The 24360-nt window shown below is 46.0% G+C and overlaps 1 protein-coding gene across 9 annotated transcripts in view; it reads right to left on the bottom strand.

The window, feature by feature from the left end:
• Positions 1-24360, bottom strand: part of LOC140429491 (casein kinase I) — a 359065-nt gene that overhangs the window by 272020 nt on the left and 62685 nt on the right. For 6 of the 9 annotated variants that reach the window (XM_072516547.1, XM_072516551.1, XM_072516552.1 and 3 more), the window contains exons 1-2: positions 23222-23399; positions 17673-18084 (exon numbers count right to left, since the gene is read on the bottom strand). In XM_072516547.1, coding sequence (XP_072372648.1) covers positions 17673-17829 — 157 coding nt within the window. In that variant the 5' untranslated portion in view covers positions 17830-18084; positions 23222-23399. Of the gene's footprint in view, positions 1-17672; positions 18085-22460; positions 22602-23221; positions 23400-24360 lie in introns of those variants that run through there. The other 3 variants (XM_072516549.1, XM_072516548.1, XM_072516555.1) reach the window with 3 other exon arrangements.

Here is a 24360-nt window from a genome sequence, read left to right as displayed (position 1 = left end):
CCAGAGGGCATAATCTCAGGGTAAGGGGTCACCCATTTAAGACAAAGATGAGAGGGAATTTCTTCTCTCAGAAGGTAGTGGAATTCTTTACTGTAGATACCTGGAGAGGTTGGTTCATGGAGTTAGTTCAAGGCTGAGATAGACAGATTTTTAATCAGTAAGTGGATCGAGGACTATGGAGATAAGGCTGGAATGTTGGAATGTGGATTGCGGAATGTCAGGTCAGCCATGATGTCACTGAATGGCAGAGCAGACTCAATGGACCAAATGGCCTACTTCTCCTCTGTCTCCTGATTTTGTGACTAAGAGGCTAATCATTACACTGCACTTTACGATTTCAATTAAGAAATAACATCGGGTTGTCAATAAACCTGTTCAGATGGTACAGCTACATCACGGTTAGACATAATATATTTGGGTTCAAGGAACAGGTTTTACAGTCTCATGTATTATATTTCTAAAAGAGCTGACGATAAATTATTCTTAGTGTGCAATTCAAAGCTATTTTGTTTTGTTTTTTAAAAAGATCAGCTAACAGTAATTGTGTTAATTCAATTGATCTGTAAGTATAAGATATAAAACAAACTCTAAATCAAGAAACATATTCAGAGTTGGGTCTAGTTCAATTTAGATTGCTTTTCTATTGATATGTAAATTCAACACTTGTAAAATTTAGAGTACCCAATTCATTTTTTCCAAATTAAGGGACAAATTAGCGTGGCCAATCCACCTACTCTGCTCATCTTTGGGTTGTGGGGGTGAAACCCACGCAAACACGGGGAGAATGTGCAAACTCCACAAGGACAGTGACCCAGAGCCGTGAGGCAGCAATGCTAACCACTGCGCCATGAGGCAGCAATACTAACCACTGCACCACCATACTGCCTTACCAGAGATACTTGACAATTTGCGAAGTATCTGGTTTAGAAACACTGAATTTCCATCTTGTCAGAGTTTTTTAGGCAAATTTCTGTATCCAAGCTCTTCAACTTTAAGTTGAAGACCACTGGCCTCGCGTAGAAGGAAAAACAGACAGCAAGGCATAGAGAAAGAGATTGCCCATGCGTAATAATAACAATAGTTATTCGTATCACAGGTAGGCTTACATTAACACTGAAATGAAGTTCCTGTGAAAAAAATCCTTCTTGCCACATTCCAGCACCTGTTCAGGTACACTGAGGGAGAATTCAGAATATCCAATTCACCTGACAAGTACGTCTTTCAGGAGTGGGAGGAGAGAACGTGCAGACTCCGCACAGACAGTGACCCAAGCCGGGAATTAAACCCGGATCCCTGGTGCTGTGAAGCAACAGTGCTAACGAATGTGCTACCATGCCATCCACTGTGCTGGGTCATAATGAGATGGATCCTAAAAGGTGGAGAATCAGAGGGTTTTCTGGCCTTGAAATCAGCTAATAGCACAACCATAAATGAAATTGGAACAGGATAGGAGGGGTACGAGGTTGAAGTCACGGAAGAATGTTTGGGTGTGGTTGCATGTCAAGATGTGGTTACGGAAGTATGAAGGAGAACGACCATGCAGAAATTTAAAGGGCCTCGGTTTTTAAACTTAGGTGACTAAGTGTAAGGCTGTTGTGGCAAGCATCAAGCTTACCAATGTATGACAGAGGCCATTTTAACTTCTGGGTCTTACTTAAATAGACAAGACCCAAATCCCACCCAAACTGTAAACTAATGCTGCCAGGTGGAGAGAGGGAGCCAAGTAAGCACTCAGTAAAATTGTAGAGCAGAGGAGCAGGAGAGTCTTCCTTCCAGCCCACAATGATACCTTTCCAACTGCCGGCAACCCTATTTTAAGCCTGCTGCTCCTCGCAAAGCTAGAACTGGGCAGATCAAATGCAGATGTCAGGTGTTAATTAGTCAGGCCCTGATGGAGTGCCTACGTGGCTGGGAATAAGGCGCCAGGCCTGTTAACGGGCACAAAGACAACGCAAGTAAGGTGCATTAATTACCAAGGTTTCAACCCCATTCATATGTGGAGTTGAAAATCTGGGTTATTAATTCTACATCTGAAAATGAAACGTGGATCAAAGACTGCAAGTTAACAACGGTGAGGAATAATAAAATACCATGGTTACATAATCATGCATGACTTCAATAAGGGCTGTTGTTTCAAACAGATGAGGAAAAAGGGGGAGACAGATGCCTGAAGTTATTTTTCAATCCACAATAATCAGAGAATTGATGGGTTGTTTTGGTCACAGCAAGCAGGGTCAAAGTTGACCAGGTTTGCTGAAGTGGTTTTCATGCAATTTGCATACTGGGAGAAATGAAAGAAAGCACATGTTTCTCAGAACATGAATGCATTGTAAGTAGAGCTTACAATAGTTTGGAAAAGCAGTTTTCAGCTGGGATGTGGAAGAGAATGGGGTTTTGAGCTATAAAGCACATTTTTAAGCAAGTTGTGGGTCTTTCCCAAGCTCAGATGGGGACAGTGGACCGAAGGAAAGAAGGTAGACATTGTAACAAGGATATAGGGAGGAAGCCAGAAATGGTCCTGTCAGAGAGAGACCACATGCACTAATCTCCTTCCCATCTCATTAACCACATCCACCCCACCCTGCACCTTGTATTGCACCAGTGAATCTCAGCACATCTCAATTCCTTCTGGAATGCTGCCCCATTCATGAATCGGGCTTTTTCTGTTCACAAGCTTATTGAGTGACCGTTGACTGAATCTAGCCCCTTACTGAAACCACCACACCAGGATAGATTCCTCATCTCCCCCCTTCCCATCAGTGACATTATGATCCTTGTTAACTGATCACAGCTCAGTCTCTTCTTGCACTCCTCCTGTACATCAACTGCACACCCACCTCTCCGGCCTTTTTCCAGTCCTCACATTGGCTTTAAAATTGTCATTGTCCATAACTGACAAAGTTCTAGACAGCTTTTCTTATAAAAATATCCTCCCTCACCCTTTGTGCTGAACAACTCTTGATCCTCAATTTTAATTCCCATCCCAGCTCATCTCATACTCTTTATTTTACTGTTGGTCCTCAGTAAACCTCTCTGCCTCCAGAGAAACTCAGATCCAGATTCACAGCCATCTTGTCACATCTCATGGCATTCATACCACAGACAAGTAATCTGCAACCAAATACTCATACCACTCAGCACCCACATTCCTCTTTCTACACATGTCCCCTCAAGATATTAACTACAATTTTAAACACCCTACTGGCTAATTTTTCATTTCTTTGTTCCCAATCTCGAGTCTACTTGACACATAACTGGTTCAATGGTACATCACCAGATCTTGCAAGACACATCAAGCATCATTGAAACTCACTCCCCATTCCATTTATAACTTCTTACCTCCATTATGAAGCCTATCCTTGAATCTCTCTCCTCTGGCCCCTCCTCCACGATAGTCCTCAATACTGGGGCCTCACAAGGCGGTGTACTTAGGCCCCTATGATACCCCCAATATACAGACACAACTGCGTGGCAAAATTTGGTTCCAACTTCATCAACAAGTTTGCTGATGACACAACCATAGTGGGACAGATCTCGAACAATGAGTCAGAATACAGGAGGGGGATAGAGAACCTAGTGGTGTAACGACAATCTATCCGTCAATGCCAGCAAAACTAAAGAGCTGGTCATTGACTTCAGAAAGCAAAGTACTGTACACACCATGCCTGCATCAAGAAAGCATCCCATCGGGCTGCATCACAGCCTGGTATGGCAACTACTCGGTCCAAGACTGCAAGAAACTTTCAGAGAGTCGTGAACACAGCCCAGTCCATCTCCGAACCTGACACTCATCCATTGACCATCTACACCTCCCGCTGCCTTGGGGAAGCGGGCAGCATAATCAAAGACCCCTCCCACCCGGCTTACTCACTCTTCCAACTTCTTCCATCGGGCAGGAGATACAGAAGTCTGAGAACACGCACAGATTCAAAAACAGCTTCTTCCCCACTGTTAACAGACTCCGAAACGACCCTTTTATGGACTAATCTGATTAATACTACACTCCTGTGCGCTTCACCCGATGCCGGTAAATATGTATTTACATTGTGTACCTTGTGTTGCCTTATGTATTTTCTTTTCATGTACGAAATGATTTGTTTGAGCTGCTCGCAGTAAAATACTTTCCACTGTAGCTCGGTACACGTACACGTGACAATAAACAAATCAAATCCAATCCAATCCTTAAATAACATGACTTTCTTTTTACCAAGATTGCAGCCAATCAGCTACTTCATCCCTGCTTTCCCCTTGCTGACCAAGCTAAAACCCTAACAACAACAAAGGAAGTTCCTCTGCCATGGCTCGGAATCTGCATCTCAACCCCTCTCCTCTCAGGCCCTCGTTTCATCCATGAGACCTACTGTCAGCTCCTTTGATGCCATTCCCACTGAAATAATCAACCAACTATCCCGCCTGTCTCCTACGCTAGCTGAATGTACATGGTCCACTCTCCTCAGGTATTGGTCCTCATATATTGAAATCCATCATCATCACCTCCTTCTCCGAACCCGGTGGCCTGTCTATCTTTCCAAGCTACTGTCCTATCTGCAATCTGGTTTCATTCTCTAAAGTTTTATAATATTTTGCCATGACCAAAACACTCCCAGTTACACTTTCATCACAGCCAAGTCACAAGTTACACGATCGGTGAACATGATCACAGTTTTTGAGTTTCTCCGCAGCCTCTTGACAGTCAACCACACCATCACCCTCTGACATCTCTCCTCCATTACTAACTCAGTGGGACAGCCCTCAGTTAGTTTCACTCTTAGCTATTTGATAGTAAGTAGAATGTTTCCAACAGTGGTGGTGAAATCAGAAGCCAAACATGTACATACAGGGTCCCACAACCATGTTTTTGGTCCAGTCATCTTCCTAATCTACATAAATGCCTCTTGACGACATCATCTGCAATCCGGAGGTCAGCTTCCACATTTACCTTGCTCAAATTCTCTGTCATTTCTCGTAATTCTTCCACTGCTACCCTCCAGTCCGCACTGTTATCACACATCCAGTCTGGATGATCTGCAATTTATTTCCAGTTAAACATAGAGGAGACAGTGGCCATAATCTTTAGCATCTCCACAGACTACATGCCATTGCCCTCAATTCCACACTCTTCCTCAGGCATCATCTCAGGCCAAACCACAATGCTTGCAAAAGTGACATCCTTGTCGCCCTGAATAGAGCTTCTGTTCCTATTTCCTGTCCATTTTCTCCACGACACATCTGGGAAGCACCTCAAGACACAGTTTCTATTTTAAGTTGGCAATATAAATGCAAATTTTGGTTGTGCTAATAGTAGTAGGATGGATAATAGAGTAAACAGGAAAATAAACTTCACCACACTTCCAAGAGGAGCCTGAGCAAAGATCCATTTTACTGACGAGGCCAAGTCAAATGTTTAATTTTCTCTCAAGGTTTCAAGAGCACTTGAAGGATATTGTTTCATAGCAGAGATTGCAGATACCGTCAAGCATGTCTGCTCCAAACAGCACCTTTCCTAATAAACTGCCCTGCGCCATTTTACACACCTGAACTTCCTGATGTTGACAGCATTGTTATGGACAGGACATGCACAATAACTTGCATTTATCTCAAGGTTTTATGTAATACTATGTCCCTCGTTGCTTCACTGGAGTGTCCCTACTCAGCTAGCCATTGAACCATTGAAGGAGATTTGAGGGGGGGGGGGAAAAGAGAGGAAGAGCGAGAGAGCGAGATGGTCAAGGAAGGGAAGAGGGCTGAAAGGGAATTCCACAGCTTATGGCCTTGGGACCGAAGGGACGGTCACCAATAGTGGAGCAATTAAGACCAGGAAAGCACAAATAGCCAGAATTGGGGAGTTCAGGCATTTGAGAGTTGTCAAAACGAGAAAAAGATTGTAGCGATAAGGAGGGAAGTAAGGCTAGGAAGGGATTTGAAAACGAGGATTAATTTGGTTTAAACCAAGGTGTGGCTTAACCTATGTACGTCAGTGAGCACAATACGAGCAGTTTTGACTCATTTCAAGTTGGCCAAGGCGAGAACGTGGGAGGTCAGCCAGGAATGCATTGGAATAGTCAAGTCAAGGAGGTAACAGAGGCTTCAATGAGGGCCTCATCAATACAGGCGTTGGGATAGGGCAGATAGGGCAGAGTCAAACAAATGTTATGGCAGGAAATAGGCAGTCTCAGACAGCTGCCAGGGAGAGGAATGGAGTTGGTGGTTAGGAAAGCATTCTGGGTGATGACGACCAAAATCAGTGGCATCAGACGTCCTAGGATTTAGTTGGAGGAAATTTCTGGCAGATAAGCTGCTGGTCATTTAAAGCCTGTGGAGCAGTAGAGAAGTGGTGGCGGTAGAGCTGGGTTTCATCAGCATGCATATGAAAATGAACAGCGTTTTCAGTCGTTGTTGCTGAGGGGCAGCATGTAGAAGAGAAATAGGAGGAGGCAAAGGATAAATCCAGAGGAAATAGTGTTCAAGTGGGAAGACACGTTATCGCAGGTGATTGGCTGGCTACATTTCAATTGTTGCAGTCATACCCAGCCGAACAATGCTGGAAAGGCTTTGAAAGATTGTTACTATCCCCCAAAGAAACCATTAACTTATAAAAAAAGGAATCCAAATTCCCCATGTGATTACAACTTAAGATTTGCGAGCAAAAAAAAAAAAAGCAACATTGACTAAACATTATTTTGTGGGCACCTTGTATTTTAAGGTACAGGAAAGAACTTTCCCCAGTAACAATCACACAGTCTCCAAAATAGACCCTCCATTCTACCAGAACCAGTCCAAAATGATTCTCAACAGCAGAGGGTTGACATCCATTCTTTTAGTTTCCCAGCCTAGTTATGTTCAAACCCACAAGTGCCTTGCATGGAGGGGGTTTTCTGGCGATTCACTCTCCAGCTCAAGCTAGGCGAATCTTTCAGCCTCATTTTAAATCCTCAGAAATCTGGTATTTTCAATCGGAGCACAATCCTTATAAAAGAGACTTACTGCCACTCGTTGCTCCCCCTCTTTTCCCTATCCCAGCGAATGATTTTCACAATCCAAGGATATCTTTTAGGACAATGTTGTAATCCAATTCTTCAAAGTTTCTTATACACTCTTCCTCCTCAAAGCCCATCTCCATGACACCAGGAACTACATGGAGGCTTTGTATCCAAGTAGAAATGCTGATTAACTATCCTTTGGACCCCTTCTCCCTCAAAGCCCATCCCCATGACACCAGGAACTACATAGACTTTGTATCCAAGTAGAAATGCTGATTTCTAGAAATGCTTTGACCCCAACTTCATTCTATCTTGAAATTAAATAAATGGACAGTTCAAATAAGTCATTTTTATAAAACTCAACATTTTCAACACCTTCCTGGGGCTGGAGACCAAGTTTATCCACGGTCAGCTTCTGCCATTGTTATCAACTGTGAACATCTTTAACGTTCTTCCCTGTAAAGCAATTTTGGTCTCCTCCCCTTTAAACCTTAACACAACACCCAGGTTTACGGCAGAATTTAGAAGAGGCCAAATGACTTCATTCTACCCAACATTAAAACAGTCACATCTGAGGTATCACAGAGTGATGTGTTCAACCATGTCGAAAGCTGCCATCAGGTCGAGAAGGAAGAGGAGAAGGAAGAGCTTATCATGGTCACCATCACAAAGAATGTGTGACTTAGTACTCAAAAGGCATTTCAGCACTGTGGGGGGCACAGTAGCACAGTGATTAGCACTGTTGCTTCACAGCGCCAGGGACCCGGGTCCGATTCCCGGCTTGGATCGCTGTCTGTGCGGAGTCTGCACGTTCTCCCTGTGTCTGCGTCGGTTTCCTCAGGGTGCTCCAGTTTCCCCCCATAAGTCCCAAAAGACGTGCTATTAGATGAACTGGACATTCTGAATTCTCCCTCAGTGTACCCAAACAGGCACCCGAGTGTGGAGACTATGGGAGTTTCACAGCAACTTCATTGCAATGTTAATGTAAGCTTACTTGTGACAATAAAGATTATTATTATTATAACTCGAAGGGATTCAACCTTGATGGAATTGCAAAATATTCAGCATGGATTTGGGAGGTGATAACACATTCATAGAATAGAACAGAATCCCTATATTAGAGTATTAAAAGAAGTTACAAGAAAGGGAGAAGAGAGGTAATTTTAAAATGCCTGAACTGTATTTGACCCACATGCAAGTTTTAAAATTTGGGACTAGGAATATCAGATTCACAAAAATGTACATTGTTCAAAAGTACACACTAGACCAGTCCATCAACATTGCATTAGTTCAAATCTTTACTTAAATCGAATGATCACAGCAAGAGTAAGCTACGATTTATACCCACTAAAATTAGATTCTGTAATCAACAGAAATCATTATCAGAACTTACTGCCGCATCTTGCAAAGATTTAATCAATGGTTGAAATAGCCAAGGGAATCGGATGGAATCTATATTATTAACATACCATGAATTCCACTTTTAAGAAAAATGCAAATGTAAAATTTTCATATGCGCTTAATGGATTTTTCTAAATTCATGAGTTTGGCAGTCAGCAAAATTATTTTTGGCCTCATGAAATATTGTAGAAAATTAAACTTTCCAGCAAATCAGAGATACTTTCTGAAAGGCACCAGTCAGAAGAAATAAGAGGCTAAATATTTGGTAAGAAGTCTTACAACACCAGGTTAAAGTCCAACAGGTTTGTTTGGAATCACTAGCTTTCGGAGGGCAGCTCCTTCATCAGGTGAACCAAATAAACCAGTTGGACTTTAACCTGGTGTTGCAAGACCTCTTACTGTGTGGCCACCCCAGTCCAAAGCTGGCATCTCCACATCATACATATTTGGTAGTAACACAAGGAATTCCCCGAGACATAGGTGCAGAATTAGGCCACTTGGCCCAACCAGTCTGCTCAGCTAGTCAATCATGACTGATATTTTTCTCATCCCCATTCTCCTGCCTTTTCCCCATAACCCCTGATCCCCTTATTAATCAAGAACCTATCTATCTCTGTTTTAAAGACACTCAGTGATTTGGCCTCCACAGCCTTCTGCGGCAAAGCGTTCCACAGATTCACCACCCTCTGGCTGAAGAAATTCCTCTGAGATTGTGTCCTCTGCTTCTAGTTTTTCCTACAAGTGGAAACATTCTCTCCACGTCCACTCTATCCAGGCCTCGCAGTATCCTGCAAGTTTCAATAAGATTGCCCCCTCATCCTTCTAAACACCAACGAATACAGACCCAGAGACCTCAACCGTTCCTCATACAACAAGCTCTTCATTCCAGGGATCATTCTTGTGAACCTCCTCTGGACCCTTTCCAAGGCCAGCACAGTCGTCCTTAGATACGGGGCCCAGAACTGCTCACAGTACTCCAAATGGGGTCTGGTCAGTGCTTCATACAGCCTCAGAAATACCTCCCTGCTCTTGTATTCAAAGTCAAACCACAGAAGAGAAGTTTAAGCAGTTTGAAAACTGGATCATAATTTAAAAATCCTTCTCCTAGATCTGATACAGCACAAGTTAAGACGCAATGAAAATTTCCCAAATCTCACTTCTAGACACATCACCAGCATAATATTTTCTCATTCCACACCAGTTGCTTTTGTGGCCCCAAAGATTGGGCTGTTCACCCAGAGCCACAAGTGACTAGGTTGACTCTGCCAACATTAGTTGCAAATTGATCTGTCTGCTGTTCGTGGCACCCCACACATTGGTTACAACTGCTGCCTCACAGCACCAGGGACCCAGGTTCAATTCCGACCTTGTGTAGAGTTTGCAGGCTCTCCCAACGCGTGTGCAGTTTGCAGGCTCACCCAGTGTCTGCGTGGGTTTTCTCTGGGTGCTCCGGTTTCCTCCCACAGTCCAAAGATGTGTAGGTTGGGTGGGGTTATACACATAAGGCAGGAGAGTGGACCTAGGTCGGCAACTCTCTCAGGGGTTAGTCGGTGCAGGCTCATATGGGCTGAATGATCTCCTTCTGCACAGTAGGGACTCTATGATTCTAATGCGACTGTGTAGGGTGGATTTTCTTTCAAAATTAGGCTCTGGGAGGTTATTGTGCTACCCAATACACCACCTCCCTTGAACACTCATTCCCAACCCTTACCTCCCAAGAGGAATGGGGGTGGGGAAGTCTATGGCATCACACATCTAATATTTTCAGGACTGCATTTCCCCACAGCTTTCCAAAAGCATGTCCCCAACCTCAATCTACAGTCACGTTGCTGCAAAGGTAAAGATCCATAATCAATCAGCACATCCTTAAATCACAAGTTCCTATGCTTCGTCTTGTGTTTCACTTAATTGCACACCATGGAACCCAATTGATTTAAACTTGGGGCAGCCAATGTACCAAATAGTTCAGATTCATCCAAAACTGAGAATATTAAAAGATCTTGGTATTCCAATTTAGGTTTTAGCCACCATTAAAGCAGCAGCAGTAAAAGCAGCATCTCCCAAACACCAAAGCCAATAAAGCAAGAAATATAAAAAGAACGGACATGTTTGAACTTGACCGGATTGCCAGAGCTGCTGGACCAAACAGTCCTGGGGACAGAGATCAGTCTTGGCTCGGTGGTAGCACACTCATAGAAGATAGAAAGTTGTGGATTCAAATCCCAGAAAGGTGTAGGTTCAAACCCCACTGAAGGAGCTGGAGTGCAAAAGCTAGGCTGATCTGCCGATGCAGTACTGAGCGAATGCTGCACGATTGGAGGTGCTCCTTTTTTAAAAAAAAAAAAAGAAAGAGTGGTTTTCTTTTTTATTCTTCTTTCAACGGATACTGGTGACACTGGTAAGGCCAGCCTTTGTTGCCCATCCCTAATTTCCCTTGAACAGAGTAGTTTGCGAAGCCTTTTCAGGCCAGGCAAGGGTAACAAAGTTTTTCCCGAAAGGACATTAAAACTGAGGATCCAATGGGACGGTTTCAAAGAAGGGCTGTGGTGTTTTCCCACATTGTCCTGGGCCATATTTATCCCCGAGTCATCACATCAGCTGGTAACAATCACATTGCTGTTTCTAGAATTTTGCGGTGTGCAAATTTGCTGCCATATTTCCTCCCTTACAACAGTGATTTCACTCCAAACGTACATCAGTGGCTCAACTGAATTTTAGGAGGACATGAAACGTGCTCTATAAATCTACATACTAGACAAGAGGTAATCTGGGTAATCTGGGATAGTTTCATGTTTGCTGAGCTGGATGAAGACTGCTCAAATTCGACTTGCTTCAAGCCCTTGAACACCATAAAAGCAACATTTTACTAATCCAGTTTGCATGGATGAATTTACTAACTCATGCAATACAGTGCTTTCAATTTCCCTTTGACTAATTCTCCTCTAATTGTTTTCCACGCTTGAGCTTTTCACCTTCCTCACTGGATCTCCGAATTGCAAAGAAAGAGTTCATCTTTAACCGATGCAGAAAACATATTTTGGCACTGATGCACCTACAGGCCTATAAATATCCTTAACACACTTAGTTCAGTTGTAGCATTAAAAAAATCCACAAAATAGCGACTTCCGGTTGTGGCTATGCGGAGCTAAGTCGCACATTTGGCAGCTCCCGCTAAAAACTGACTTTTGGGCTCTTTTCAGGGCCCCCAACGGAATTTTTTTCGACGTTTCCCGGTGTGCAAAGAAGATTGCAATAGTTCCCCGACAGTATATGACTTGTACCAGGAGTGGGGCAATTAAAAAAGTGGTGGTGGGCCTGAAGGTGCGAGGAAAGAAGAGCAAAATGGCGGCGGGCGGGGACCAGGCAGCGTGGATGCAGTGGGCGCAGGAGCAACAAGGAGGTTATCCAGCGCTGCTTCAGGAAGATTAAAGCGGACCTGCTTGAGCCGATGAAGGCTTCTATCGATAAGCTGCTGGAGACCCAGGCGGCGGCGATCCGCGAGGCCTGACAAAAGATCTCCGACAACGAGGGCGAGATCTTAGGCCTTGCGGTAAAGGCGCACGAGGTGCTCCACAAGAAATGGCAGGAACAGTTCAAGGAGATGGAGAATCAGTCGAGGTGGAAGAATTTGTGGATTCTGGGCCTCCCGGAGAGGCTGGAGGGGCCGGACGTGGGGGCCTATGTGGTCACCATGTTGAACTGGCTGATGGGAGCGGGGTCCTTTCAGGGGACCCTGGAGCTGGAAGGGGCCCATAGCGTGCTGGTGAGAAGGCCCAAGGCTAACGAGCCTCCGCGGGCGGTGCTGGGGGGGTTTCATTGGTTCGCTGATTGGGAGTGCGTGCTCAGGTGGGCCAAGAAAGAGAGGAACAGCAGGTGGGAGAACGCGGAGGTTCGAATATACCAGGGCTGGAGTGCGGAGGTGGCGAAGAATAGGGTCGGGTACAATCGAGCGAAGGCGGTGCTGCACAGGAAGGGCGTGAATTTTGGCATGCTGCAGCCGGCGCGACTGTGGGTCACCTACAAGGACCGGCACCATTATTTTGAGTCTCCGGAGGAGGCGTGGGCCTTTGTTCAGGCCGAGAAGCTGGACACAAATTGAGGGTCGGGATGGGCGTTTGGGGATTGTTGTTGATGTGTTACATTTTGAGGGGGGTCCTTGGCTCTTGTTTCTTTTTGGTTCGCTGTGGGTGGTTAGGGTGGGTTGGGCACTGTTTTGGTTGGGTCTGTCGGGTGGACTCTTGGAGGGGGGTAAGCAAGTGGAGCAGGGGTGGATGGCCGGCAGGGGGGGGGGGGGGGGGGGGATGAGGCCCCGCAGGGGAAGGCGATGCCCGAGTTGGGGGTGAGGGGACTGGGCCTGTAAAAGGAGCTGCGTCAGAGGTGGCGGGGCCAGGTAGGTAGAAAGCACAGGCTGTTTCCCGCGCTTGGGATGGAAGGAGGAGGTGGAGAGCCGGCGGATGGGTAATGGGGGAGGAGGGTATGTCACACAATGGGGGGGGGGGGGGGGGGATCAAGTTGCTGCTATGGTCGAGGGGGAGCTGGAGCGAGTAGAGGGGGGGTCACGACAGGGGTCTGCCGCCGTGGGGAACGGGCCGGCCGTGGGGTGCAGGCGCATGGCTGGCCGAGGAGGGGTTATGGCTAGTCGGCGGGGAGGGGGCCGGGTAGCCCCCTGATCCGGCTGATAACCTGGAATGTAAGGGGACTGAACGGGCCGGTCAAGCGGGCCCGGGTATTCCCGCACCTGAAGGGGCTGAAGGCGGATGTGGTCCTGCTCCAGGAGACACACCTGAAGGTGGCAGACCAGGTAAGATAGAGGAAAGGGTGGGTAGGGCAGGTGTTTCATTCGGGGCTGGATGCCAAAAATCAGGGGGGTGGCGATCTTGGTGGGAAAGAAGGTGTCGTTCGAGGCGTCGAGCATTGTGGCAGACTGCGGTAGGTACGTAATGGTAAGTGGTAAGCTGCAAGGGGAGAGGGTGGTGCTGGTCAACGTGTATGCCCCAAACTGGGACGATGCGTGTTTTATGCGACGCATGGTGGGTCGGATCCCAGACTTGGAAGTGGGGGGCCTGATAATTTGGGAGGGGGGGCTGGGGGAGGAGAGGGACCAGCGCCGTGGTGGCGCTTGGAGGTTGGGCTGTTGGCGGACGAGGTGGTGAGTTAGCAGGTCCGAGGAAGCATAGAGAGAGATACCTGGAGGCCAACGATAATGGGGAGGTCCGAGTGGGGATGGTATGGGAGGCACTGGTTAGGGGAGAGCTGATCTCCTTTAGGGCCCACAAGGAGAGGAGAGAGCAGAGGCAGAGGGAAAGGATGGTGGGGGAGATGGTGAGGGTAGACAGGAGGCATGCGGAGGTGCCGGAGGAGGAACTGTTGAGAAAGAGGCGTAGCCTCCAGGCCGAATTCGACCTGTTGACCACCAGGAAAGTGGAGGTGCAGTGGAGGAAGGTCCGGGGGGGCGATTTATGAGTATGGGGAAAAGGCAAGCCGGATGCTGGCGCATCAGCTTCGGAAGCAGGACACAGCTAGGGAGATCGGGGGAGTTAAGGACAGGGGAGGGAGTGTGGTGCGGAGTGGGGTTGGCATCAATGGGGTCTTCAGGGACTTTTATGAGGAATTGTATCGGTCCGGGCCTGCACTGGAGGAGGGAGGCATGGGCCGCTTTCTGGACCAATTGAGGTTTCCGAAGGTGGAGGAGGGACTGGTGGCGGGATTGGGGGCCCCGATTGGGCTGGAGTAGCTGGCCAAATGGATAGGGAGCATGCAGGCGGGGAAGGCACCGGGGCCAGACGGTTTCCCAGTCGAATTCTACAAAAAATACATGTGGACCTGTTGGGCCCGTTGCTAGTTAGGGCCTTCAATGAGGCAAGGGAGGGGGGTCTTTGCCCCCCGACGATGTCCCGGGCACTGATCTCCTTGATCCTGAAGCGGGGCAAGGATCCCTTGCAGTGTGGGTCTTACAGGCCGATTTTGTTGCTAAACGTAGATGCCAAGGTGCTGGCGAAGGTCTTAGCCACGAGGATTGAGGATTGTGTGCCGCTGGTGATTCACGAAGACCAGAGGGGGTTTGTGAAGGGGAGACAGTTGAACGCGAATGTGCGGAGGCTCCTGAACGTTATCATGATGCCGGCGAGGTAGGGGGAGGCGAAGATAGTGGTGGCGATGGACGCTGAGAAAGCCTTCGATAGGGTAGAGTGAGGGTACTTGTGGGAGGTGCTGAAGAGGTTAGGTTTGGAGAGGGGTTTGTCGGGTGGGTTAGGCTGTTGTACGAGGTCCCGATGGCGAGTGTGGCCACGAACAAGGAGGTCTGAGTACTTTCAGTTGCATCGAAGGACGAGGCAGGGGTGTCCCCCGTCCCCCCTGCTCTTCGCATTGGCGATTGAACCCCTGGCTATGGCACTGAGGGAGTCAAGGAACTGGAGGGGGTTGCTGCGGGGTGGGGAGGAGCACAGGGTGTCGCTCTATGCGGACGACTTGCTGCTATATGTGGCGGACCCGGTGGGGGGAATGCCGGAGGTAATGAGGATCCTCAGGGAGTTCGGAGATTTTACGGGGTACAAGCTCAGCATGGGGAAGAGCGAGCTGTTCGTGGTTTACCCAGGGGACCAGGAGAGGGGGATTGGTGAGCTCCCACTAAAAAGGGTGGAGAGGAGCTTCAGATATTTGGGGGTCCAGGTGGCCAGGAGCTGGGGGGGCCCTGCAGAGGCTCAACTTTACAAGGCTGGCGGAGCAAATGGAGGAGGAGTTCAAGAGGTGGGACGCGTTGCCGTTGTCCATGGCGGGTAGGGTGCAGTCAGTTAAAATGACGGAGCTCCCAAGGTTTTTGTTCCTGTTCCAGTGCCTCCCAGTGTTTATCCCGAAAGCCTTTTTTAGGCACGTCAACAGGAGTATAATGGGGTTTGTGTGGGCGCGAGGGACTCGGAGGGTGAGAAGGGTGTTCCTGGAGCGGAGTAGGGATAGGGGAGACTGGCGCTGCCCAACGTCAGTGGGGACTACTGGGCCGGCAATGCGCCGATGGTGCGCAAGTGGGTGATGGAGGGGGAGGGGGCTGCATGGAAGAGGCTGGAGACGGAGTCTTGTGTGGGTACGAATCTGGAGGCACTGGCAACGGCGCCGCTGCCGCTCCCTCCAATGAAGTATACCACAAGCCCAGTAGTGGCGGCTGCCCTCAAAATCTGGGGGCAGTGGAGGCGGCATAGGGGGGACGCTGGGGCCTCGGTGTGGACCCCAATGCGGGGGAACCACCGGTTTGTCCCGGGGAGAATAAATGGAGGGTTTTTGGGGTGGCACAGGGCAGGGATATGAAGGTTGGGAGACCTGTTTGTGGACAGGAAGCTCGCGAGCCTGGGTGAGCTGGAGAAGTATGGGCTCTCCCCAGGGAACACCTTTAGATATTTACAGGTAAGGGTGTTTGCCAGGCAGCAAGTGGTGGAATTCCCGCGGCTACTGCCACTCACTGTTCAGAACAGGGTGCTCTCGGGGGGCGGGGGGAGATCTCGGAAACTTACCAGGCGATGCAGGAGGAGGAGGAGGCCTCGGTGGTAGAGTTGAAAGATAAGTGGGAGGAGGAGTTGGGAGAGGAAATTGAGGAAGGGACGTGGGCAGATGCCCTGGGGAGGGTGAACTCTTCCTCATCATGCGCGAGGCTCAGCCTCATACAGTTTAAGGTACTGCACAGGGCACACATGACTGGTCAAGGATGAGCCGGTTCTTTGCGGGAGAGGACAGGTGTGTTAGGTGCTCAGGGAGCCCAGCAAATTACACCCATATGTTCTGGGCATGCCCAGCGCTGGAGGAATTTTGGAAGGGCGTAGCGAGGACAGTGTTGAGGGTGGTAGGACCCAGGGTCAGGCCGGGCTGGGGGCTTGCAATACTTGGGGTTGCAGAGGAGCCGTGAGTGCAGGAGGCGAAAGAGGCCAGCAATCTGGCCTTTGCGTCTTTGGTAGCCCGCCGAAGGATTCTTCTTCAGTGGCGGGATGCGAGGCCCCCCCCCCCCCCCCCCCCCCAAGCGTGGAATCCTGGATCAACAATATGGCGGGGTTTATTAAATTGGAGGGTGAAATTCGCCTTAAGGGGATCGGTACAAGAGTTCTTCAGGCGGTGACAACTGTTCTTGGACTTTATTTTATTTTTGTTTGTTTACACTGGGGGATCTGAGGGGGTGTATATATTTGCTATGTTTGCTTTGTGTTAATTTATTATTTATGTACAGGGGAGGGGGCACGGGGTTGATTTTACTGTGTTTTGCATTTAATTCTGTTGGGTTCCTTTTTCATTCTATTGTTGATGTTTTGTGAAAACCTTAATAAAAATTATTTTTTTTGAAAAACACAAAATGAAAACCCAATTTTGTCAGAAAGACAGGAACTAGTATATTTCAAATCCAACTCTCGTGGGCAAGATCATTTTGCCATAGTTGGAATTTTATGGCTAACGCCTCCACCAACTCCACACATGACTGAGATGATAGGGAGCCCAGAGGGGGCAGGGGGCATAGTGTCCATCACCTACTGGCCTTAACTGGAATTTTACCAATGTGGTAGATATTGGGTAGTCCACCCAATTGTTTCAATGGAGGGGGGGCGTCAATATGTGGCAAGGGCCCAAGGAAAACCTTGGGAAGAAGGAGTCTTCTTCCCCTCCCCCACCCATCTCAAATGGTTATTGCTACCACACAGGGCCAGTCTGACTAGGCCCAGCAAAGCTATCCCAAAGGGGCCTGGGGCCCAGCCTCCTAAATGTGTTCATTATGGGGAACTATTGGAATTCCAGCTTTGTAATGCGAGCTTTGACAAAGAGTCATTGGACTCGAAACGTTAGCTCTTTTCGCTCTCTACAGATGCTGCCAGGCCTGCTGAGATTTTCCCCACATTTTCTCTTTCGTTTCAGATTCCAGCATCCGCAGTAATTTGCTTTTATTTATTGGAATTCCAGTCACACTATTCCCAGTGACACTGCTGGGACTGGAGGGCAGCCAAACAACCAACTGATTGGCTGGCAGCTCTGGGAGGTGACATTCTTATGGAGGGGGTGGGTGGGGGGGGGGCAGAAGCCACAAAGTCAGGCAGTTAATAGTCCGACAACCATCTGGTTTGGCTTCCCACCTGGACCACTGACATTTGAAAAAGAGGAGCGGCAGGGCCACTGTGACCATGAAGCTTTTTTCCCCTGTTTTCAAGTTTAAAAAAATAATCTGCAAAACTGCAAGTCCAAGTAATTGCAACATTTTAATAACTGCTAGAAATTCAAATATTATAAATGCATGTGAAAAAACTGTGTAGTTGAAGACCGTCTTACCTAATCTAAGTTCTCCAAAATTGCCACATCCTATCTTTTTTCCAACCCTGAAGTTTGGTCCAACCATTAAAACACCAGAACTGTGGGAACCTCGTCCACCACTCCTGCCCACTCTAGGTCTTTCTTCCATTTTATCTTTATCTTTAGTTTTCTCCATAACGAGTTCCTGTTTATGGCAATTTTCTGTATGGACTCGGTTATGTACTTTCAGACTGTATAGTTCCACAGCGGAAGCATCATTTGGAATAAAATCAGTGTAGCAGCACCGGTGTTCAATCACAGGCAGAGTATTCAAAAATCATTATTTTCATCCCATTCGCAAAAGTTTCCTTGGTAAGAATAACAATGAACAAATTGCACCATTTGTACAGGATATTCCTCCAAACTACCGGTGCATTCAATTGTTGAGGACCTGAAAAATAAAATAAAAATGAGTTATTAAATCAGTGTTATCACTTGGATATTCAAGTGGGAAGCTAACAGACTTGGTAGTACACACCAGCCAAGAATATCTACACAGTCAGTGACTTATGCAGACAGAGCACCACATATTGAGACCCACAAACCATCCAAGACCAAAACTAAATACAGCAGTTGATGTCCTCAGAGAACAAAGCATTCTATATATACCCTGCCTTCAGCAAAATGCCAAGTTATTTGACTTGGGTACCCAATGTTCTTGCAGAAGCAGGTAAAAACATTGTCCATGCACACACAAGAATAAAAATGGTATTGCTGCCGAGTTTACTAATTTATAGTCAAGTAAATAGAAATGAATAAATAAATTTGGATTTTAAAAATTCCACTTTTCTTTAATTCCTCACAGAGCACTGCACAAAGTGACTAAATATTTCAATCTCCAGAAAGAAGGGCTGCTTAGCAAGTAAATTTTAACAGCTCAAGTTAAAATGCTCAAAAAAAATTCCCAGTAAAGAGGCACCTTTTAAAAGATCCTCCGAATGTGCTAAGCAACGTTTTGCTCTACTTGGAGTACAGGCATCGAAAAACTGTCAAAATGTCAGCCAGCAAGTCAACTAAACAAGCTTGCTTAATGTCTTCGCTCATCGAGGAGACAGTGACAATTTCAGAAGACATCTAAATTCCTTACAAAGCGCTTGTAGTAGTTTATTGATAAAATCAACTTTTATGGTGGTGCACATGAACTAGTGTTTCCGAATATATGAATAAATTCCCATAACTCAATTTCAAAAGCATTATTCTGGTTGGGATTAAAAGCAACTTGAAAATTTCCGTTTGATAATATTGGGGAGTACAATTGAACATACATTGAGCAAAAAAAAAAAAAAAAAAGTTCTGAATTAAAATAAATATGTAGGCTCTTGGGCATCATCAAATCTGCTGGCTGGCTCAATAGAGTGGGTATTTTATAAATTACAAATTAAGAGTATAAATTTCATTCAAACCAATAACTTTTTTTGATAAAAATGAAGCTCAATGCACAAGTTTCCCTCCTCCATTGTCAGAACATCTGTATAATCTTCCACACTCTGCTGAATGAAACAGTTTAAAATTGGAACCTTTGCACGTCATGTATCGGAGTCCAAGGTCATTCCCAACACAGAATTCAATGTGAAACACATCAAGGTTTTTCCACATTCAACCTTCATGATATGGCAAGCAAACTAGTTGGGCAACTCAATTGCTGTTGGGGTTTTGTCATTTGTGATTTGCAAATTTCATTGTGCACAACTTAAAAATGCTAACCAAAGTTGAGAAATCATAATCATATATCGCGTTCGGAACCTAAAAATTCTGGGTGGATTCACCATCTGTTTTTTCAGCTTGGCATGTAAATTAGTTAAAATTTGGTAGCAACACCAAGTAGTTCCCACATCAAACAAAGATACACATGAAACAAATGGGGGGGGGGGGGGGGGGGTGAGGTGGAGAGAGAAAGAGAGAGAGAGAGAACTGCTGCCAGACTATAAAGACCAGTTCCTGTAGATCATCTTTATTTGATCTTTAATTGCATGTATAACCATTACTCCACACTCACTTCCTTGTTGTCAGTGTTAGGTTACCTGCCAAAGAGAGTTTTCCAGTGTCATGTTACCTGCCAAAAGAAAAACTCATTCTCTCGCTCTCTCAAACATGCACCACAACCCACCATCACAGTAACAAATGCATCAGCTCAAGTGCAGCAGCTGCTGTTGCATCTCCTCTGCTACTGCTGCCTCCATCACGGCTACAGCAATTTAGAAGGAAATTGCTTGTGAATCCACAAAACCTCAGATCTATTTTGCTTTATTGCAGCTGGAAGAAAGTTTTAAAATATTTTTGTATCCAAGCTTTGATCTGCCCATCAATTTTCTTATCCAATGACTTTTTAAAAATCACCTTGAAGATAAGCAGAGAAAATAGAACAATGAAAAGTCAGCATAGCATCCAACATTTTATTTGCTCATCAAATACAGATTTAATTAATAAGAGCCCCACTGTGAAGTCGCAACACGTGGCTGTGAGATTTAGGTTGATAAACTAAACATTGTCGATGAATGTTGTAGAAGAAACAAGCCACTCTCTCATACACAGCAGCCTGTTTATAAAGAAAAGCCCCTGGTGGCTCAGAATACCTCAATGTGTGATATTGAGCCAGGTTGGGAAATGTTCCAACTTGCTTCAGTGCACCTGGGGTGGGAGAAGCAAAACTACTGGAACGTACATGTCAACACAAAAGGACATGCTCAACTGTGATATTCCTCATGATTTAATCTCTTATCAATCCAGTCTATACCAAGCTCCCGAAAAAGAACAACCACGAGAATCTTTTTTTAATTCATTTGCAGGATCTTGGCATTGCTGGAGAGGCCAGTATTTACTTCCCAGCACTAATTGTTCTTGAGGTGGCAATGAACCATCAACATCCATAGAAATATTTCCTCATATGATTCAACTTCTTCAAGAAGATAAAACTGGATGGGAAATGCAACATTAAAAAGGGGCGGCGGCCATTATTCCTCAACTGCAGCCAAGTAAGAAACTTTAACAAAGGAGAAAAAGTGGAAATTGGGAATCTATGCCACCGCCCCTCCCAAAAAAAATCCCTTTGAAGTATCCATATGTGCATGTAGCTCAGCCTATAAATTTAGTATAGCAGATTTATTTAGCTGAATATAAAATGTGTGTTCACTCCTTTTCACATTAGTAGCACATTAGTCTGACAAAATATGTCAGAAAATGTTGTAATGCAAAATGATCTAAAGCTAATATTGTTAGAAGCAAGGTCAAGAATCCATAATACTTACTAGTAGAAAAGACACAAACAAGCTAATTCATCTGTGGTCAGCTTTGTTAGATGTTTATTTGGTAAACCAAAATATGGCTTTGTCCAGCATGCTATGGCACGTGTTGCAAAGTCACAAATTCATGCCTGTACAACCTTGAACTAAATATTCCGTTATAAAGAGACAACACAAAGCAACAACCATCCTAATATGCCAACTGGCTTAGATTCCTCTGCATACTTGTTTTTTTAAATGAACATTAAAACGACTATTGCGTTCACAAACATTCACCCAATAAACTTAAACACCTGATCATGTTCTACTTCATAGTCACAGGATAGCAAGAACAAAAAATGGAAAAGGACACATCAATAATCCTCTTTCAAAACAACAAAACTTTTAAAACAAACAAACTCTCAACTACAATAAATACTCCATAAAATACAGAAGCATAATTTTTAAAAGACCACATTTTGATAACACAGCTCATTATATCATTTGCATCAGTTATTTGCTCTGGATTACTTCTCAGCCATCACATACCTGGCCCATGAGATCTACAGGTCATCACAGAACATACCAAAATGTATCCTGACTGATGGCTGCCTTTCAAGTCACGCTGCCTTCTACCAATGTGTAAGCAATCAATCCTGACTACAGCACCGTATCTGTAAAATTCATACTGCAACATTTGGGATGGAAACGTTGAATGTATTGCCCTTCATTCCAGAACTTAGGTACAGCATCAAGACAGTGCCCTCACCAAATACCCCTAAATCAGTCACTTGATATTGTAGAGAAAGCAGGGTGTCCACCAAATAGGATCATTGATATGAATGGTGGTTTTGGAGGTCAGATAAACCATCAGTGACTCAGAACTGCTTTCATGAATTGCAGAGAAATGAATGAAATGAAATTCGCTGGTCACAAGTAGGCTTCAAATGAAGTTACTGCGAAAAGCCCCTAGTCGCCACATTCGGAGGCTGGTGCGGGAATTGAACCGTGCTGCTGGCCTGCCTTGGTTTGCTTTAAAAGCCAGCTATTTAGCCCTGTGCTAAACCAGCCCCTTTGTTGGAAAATATTGATACACGAGTCATTACAAGATATTAATTATTTCGCACTGTCTGCAATAAGAGCCCTTCAATGAGATTACAGTCTCATAACCAACTGCTTATTATTCTCCATTTAATATATGTGGATAGGCCGTGGCCGGTCACGAAACAGGTTTTGTATCCAATGTGAGAGGCAGGCCCTAAGTCGGCAGCAGCTCACTTGTTGAACAGAATAAATGAGATTTCACAGCCGGTCAGGCATCCTTCTAGATGCTCTTTACTTTTACAACTCGGCGGGCTTGCTGGGGTTCGCCAGCTCGAGCCAAACCAGGCCCATGGAAAACAAAAAAATCCAGCCACCCAAGTGCCAACCTTCCCCCCACCGGCCCCCCATTCGCGGCCAGGAAAGATGGGAAAGCGCTGGCCAGTGCTCGCAGGCCTCGGCGCTGCAAACCAATTCCCACCACCAGATAAAAGCTGAGACTACTCACACCCTAATGCAATCTTTTACTGCTGTCTCTGCTTCCGAAAAACTGTATTGACAAACATTGCGAAATCACAGGTTGTGTTTGGAAACTGCGAGATCCCCGGCAATGATCAGGAGGCGGCTGCTATTCCTCACTGGGACCTGGGAACAAAGTGTTCCCACACATTTGCTGGCGAGCTTTCTCCTCACCTACTCTGCAACAGTGGAGCGAAAGGCAGCTCTGCTCATGTTGCACAGGCAGAAGCATCCTGCAGCCCACAAGCTGTGAGAAAGCAGAGGCACAACATCCAAGTAATTCCCAGCCCAGTGATATATATTAAACAAGGAACATTTCACCGGTATGAATAAACAAAAGAAACACTAATACAGCATATTCCAGTAGAAGGTTGGGGGGGGGGGGGGGGGGGGTCCATCCTTCCCAATAACGTGCGGCCTTACATATTGGTCAAAGTTACATCACAAACTACAATTAAAATGAGATTCGAACTCTTTCCTGTGCCGACCATGACATAGATTCAATTCGATAACCTTCTGTGACAATAGCTTCCCCACCCCCCCGCCCCCCCAAGATAAAAAAAGAGCTGGGATTCAAATCGGAAGGACACAGTAGCAGCTCCCCATTCCCCAGGAGAAACTAGAGAAAAACACAGCCACTACTGCAGATGGGATGGAGACTATGCAGAGATCTCTATTATATAAATACAGCCCTAGGTTTTATGCGTACAGCCAAGTTCATACATAGGATAAACGCAAATACACACAGACCTGTTTGGGGATGTTTTTGTTGTGCAGTTATTTGAATATAAAGTGCGTCGGGTTAAAACGATAGCCCTGCTATCCGTGCTTGGGAGGTTTACATACAGATACACCAGCAGCTCCTTGTACTAGTGAACAGAGGCCCCACAGCCCCGGCTCCTCCACTCTCAGCTCCTCCGCTTTTTGTTACAAAATGTTCCGAGTCACCGAGCGCGAGCGGAAATCCCCGGAAAAGCCAATCAGCGCTCGATACCGCCCCTGAGTGACGGGGGATGGCCAAGCAAAACCCTGGAAACCTCATTGAGTGACAGCGCACTGTCCAATCAGCAACCGGAAACGCGTTTGGGTGACAGCGCACTGACCAATCGACGCTCTGTACAGCCCCTGAGTGATAGCAAACTATCCAATCAGAGCTCAGGGGAATCCCTGAGTGACAGCGCGTCGACCAATCAGCGCCCAGCAAGCCGGCCTGCAGCCAGCACAAAGCTCAGTCACCAAGCAGAGGGGGAAAGGCAACATGTGCTTTTCAGCAGCGAGGCAGGGCTATCCCCAAAAATCTCCAACAATTCTCAGTGTGTTCAGCCAACTCAGAAATAAATCAATAGTACCCTGAAATGAAGGGTACCAGAAAATCTTTAAAGTGGAACTCCTGCTGTCAGTGGTATTGATTCCTTTACTGCGATTTGAACAATTTTTTTCTACTTGGCTTCATTGTTTTCCATCAATCAAGAAAGCAAAAAGTATTGCCCGCAAATTAAGTTACATTCCCGCTGCCACACATTGATAAACTTAACGCATATTCCGGGGCTTGCCGTATTCCTCAGTGAACTAAAGCTTTCATCCTTTTACTTGGTCACAACAAATTAATCCATTCGTGTTGTGATATCCAACAAATTGGACCATCAAAATTTAATTCCGAGACCCTCTGGCAAAATCATGGAGTAGTTTTCACTTGAAAGGCTCTCCAAATTCAATTGGCCGTATTAATGCAGGTCGTTTCCCATGATCAGCCGATGTGCAAGATTCTGTATTTACATAAAAGTGCATTTTAGTCAATTTCAATCAGGGCCAAAACTGCACAAACCATGACCCGCATAAAAATTTGGGAATGTGTTGTACGCACGAAGGAGAAAGCATGAGGTACAATA

The sequence above is a fragment of the Scyliorhinus torazame genome, chromosome 9 (assembly GCF_047496885.1).
Source record: "Scyliorhinus torazame isolate Kashiwa2021f chromosome 9, sScyTor2.1, whole genome shotgun sequence".
Classification (NCBI taxonomy): domain Eukaryota; kingdom Metazoa; phylum Chordata; class Chondrichthyes; order Carcharhiniformes; family Scyliorhinidae; genus Scyliorhinus; species Scyliorhinus torazame.
This window is presented reverse-complemented; position numbering and strand designations above follow the sequence as displayed.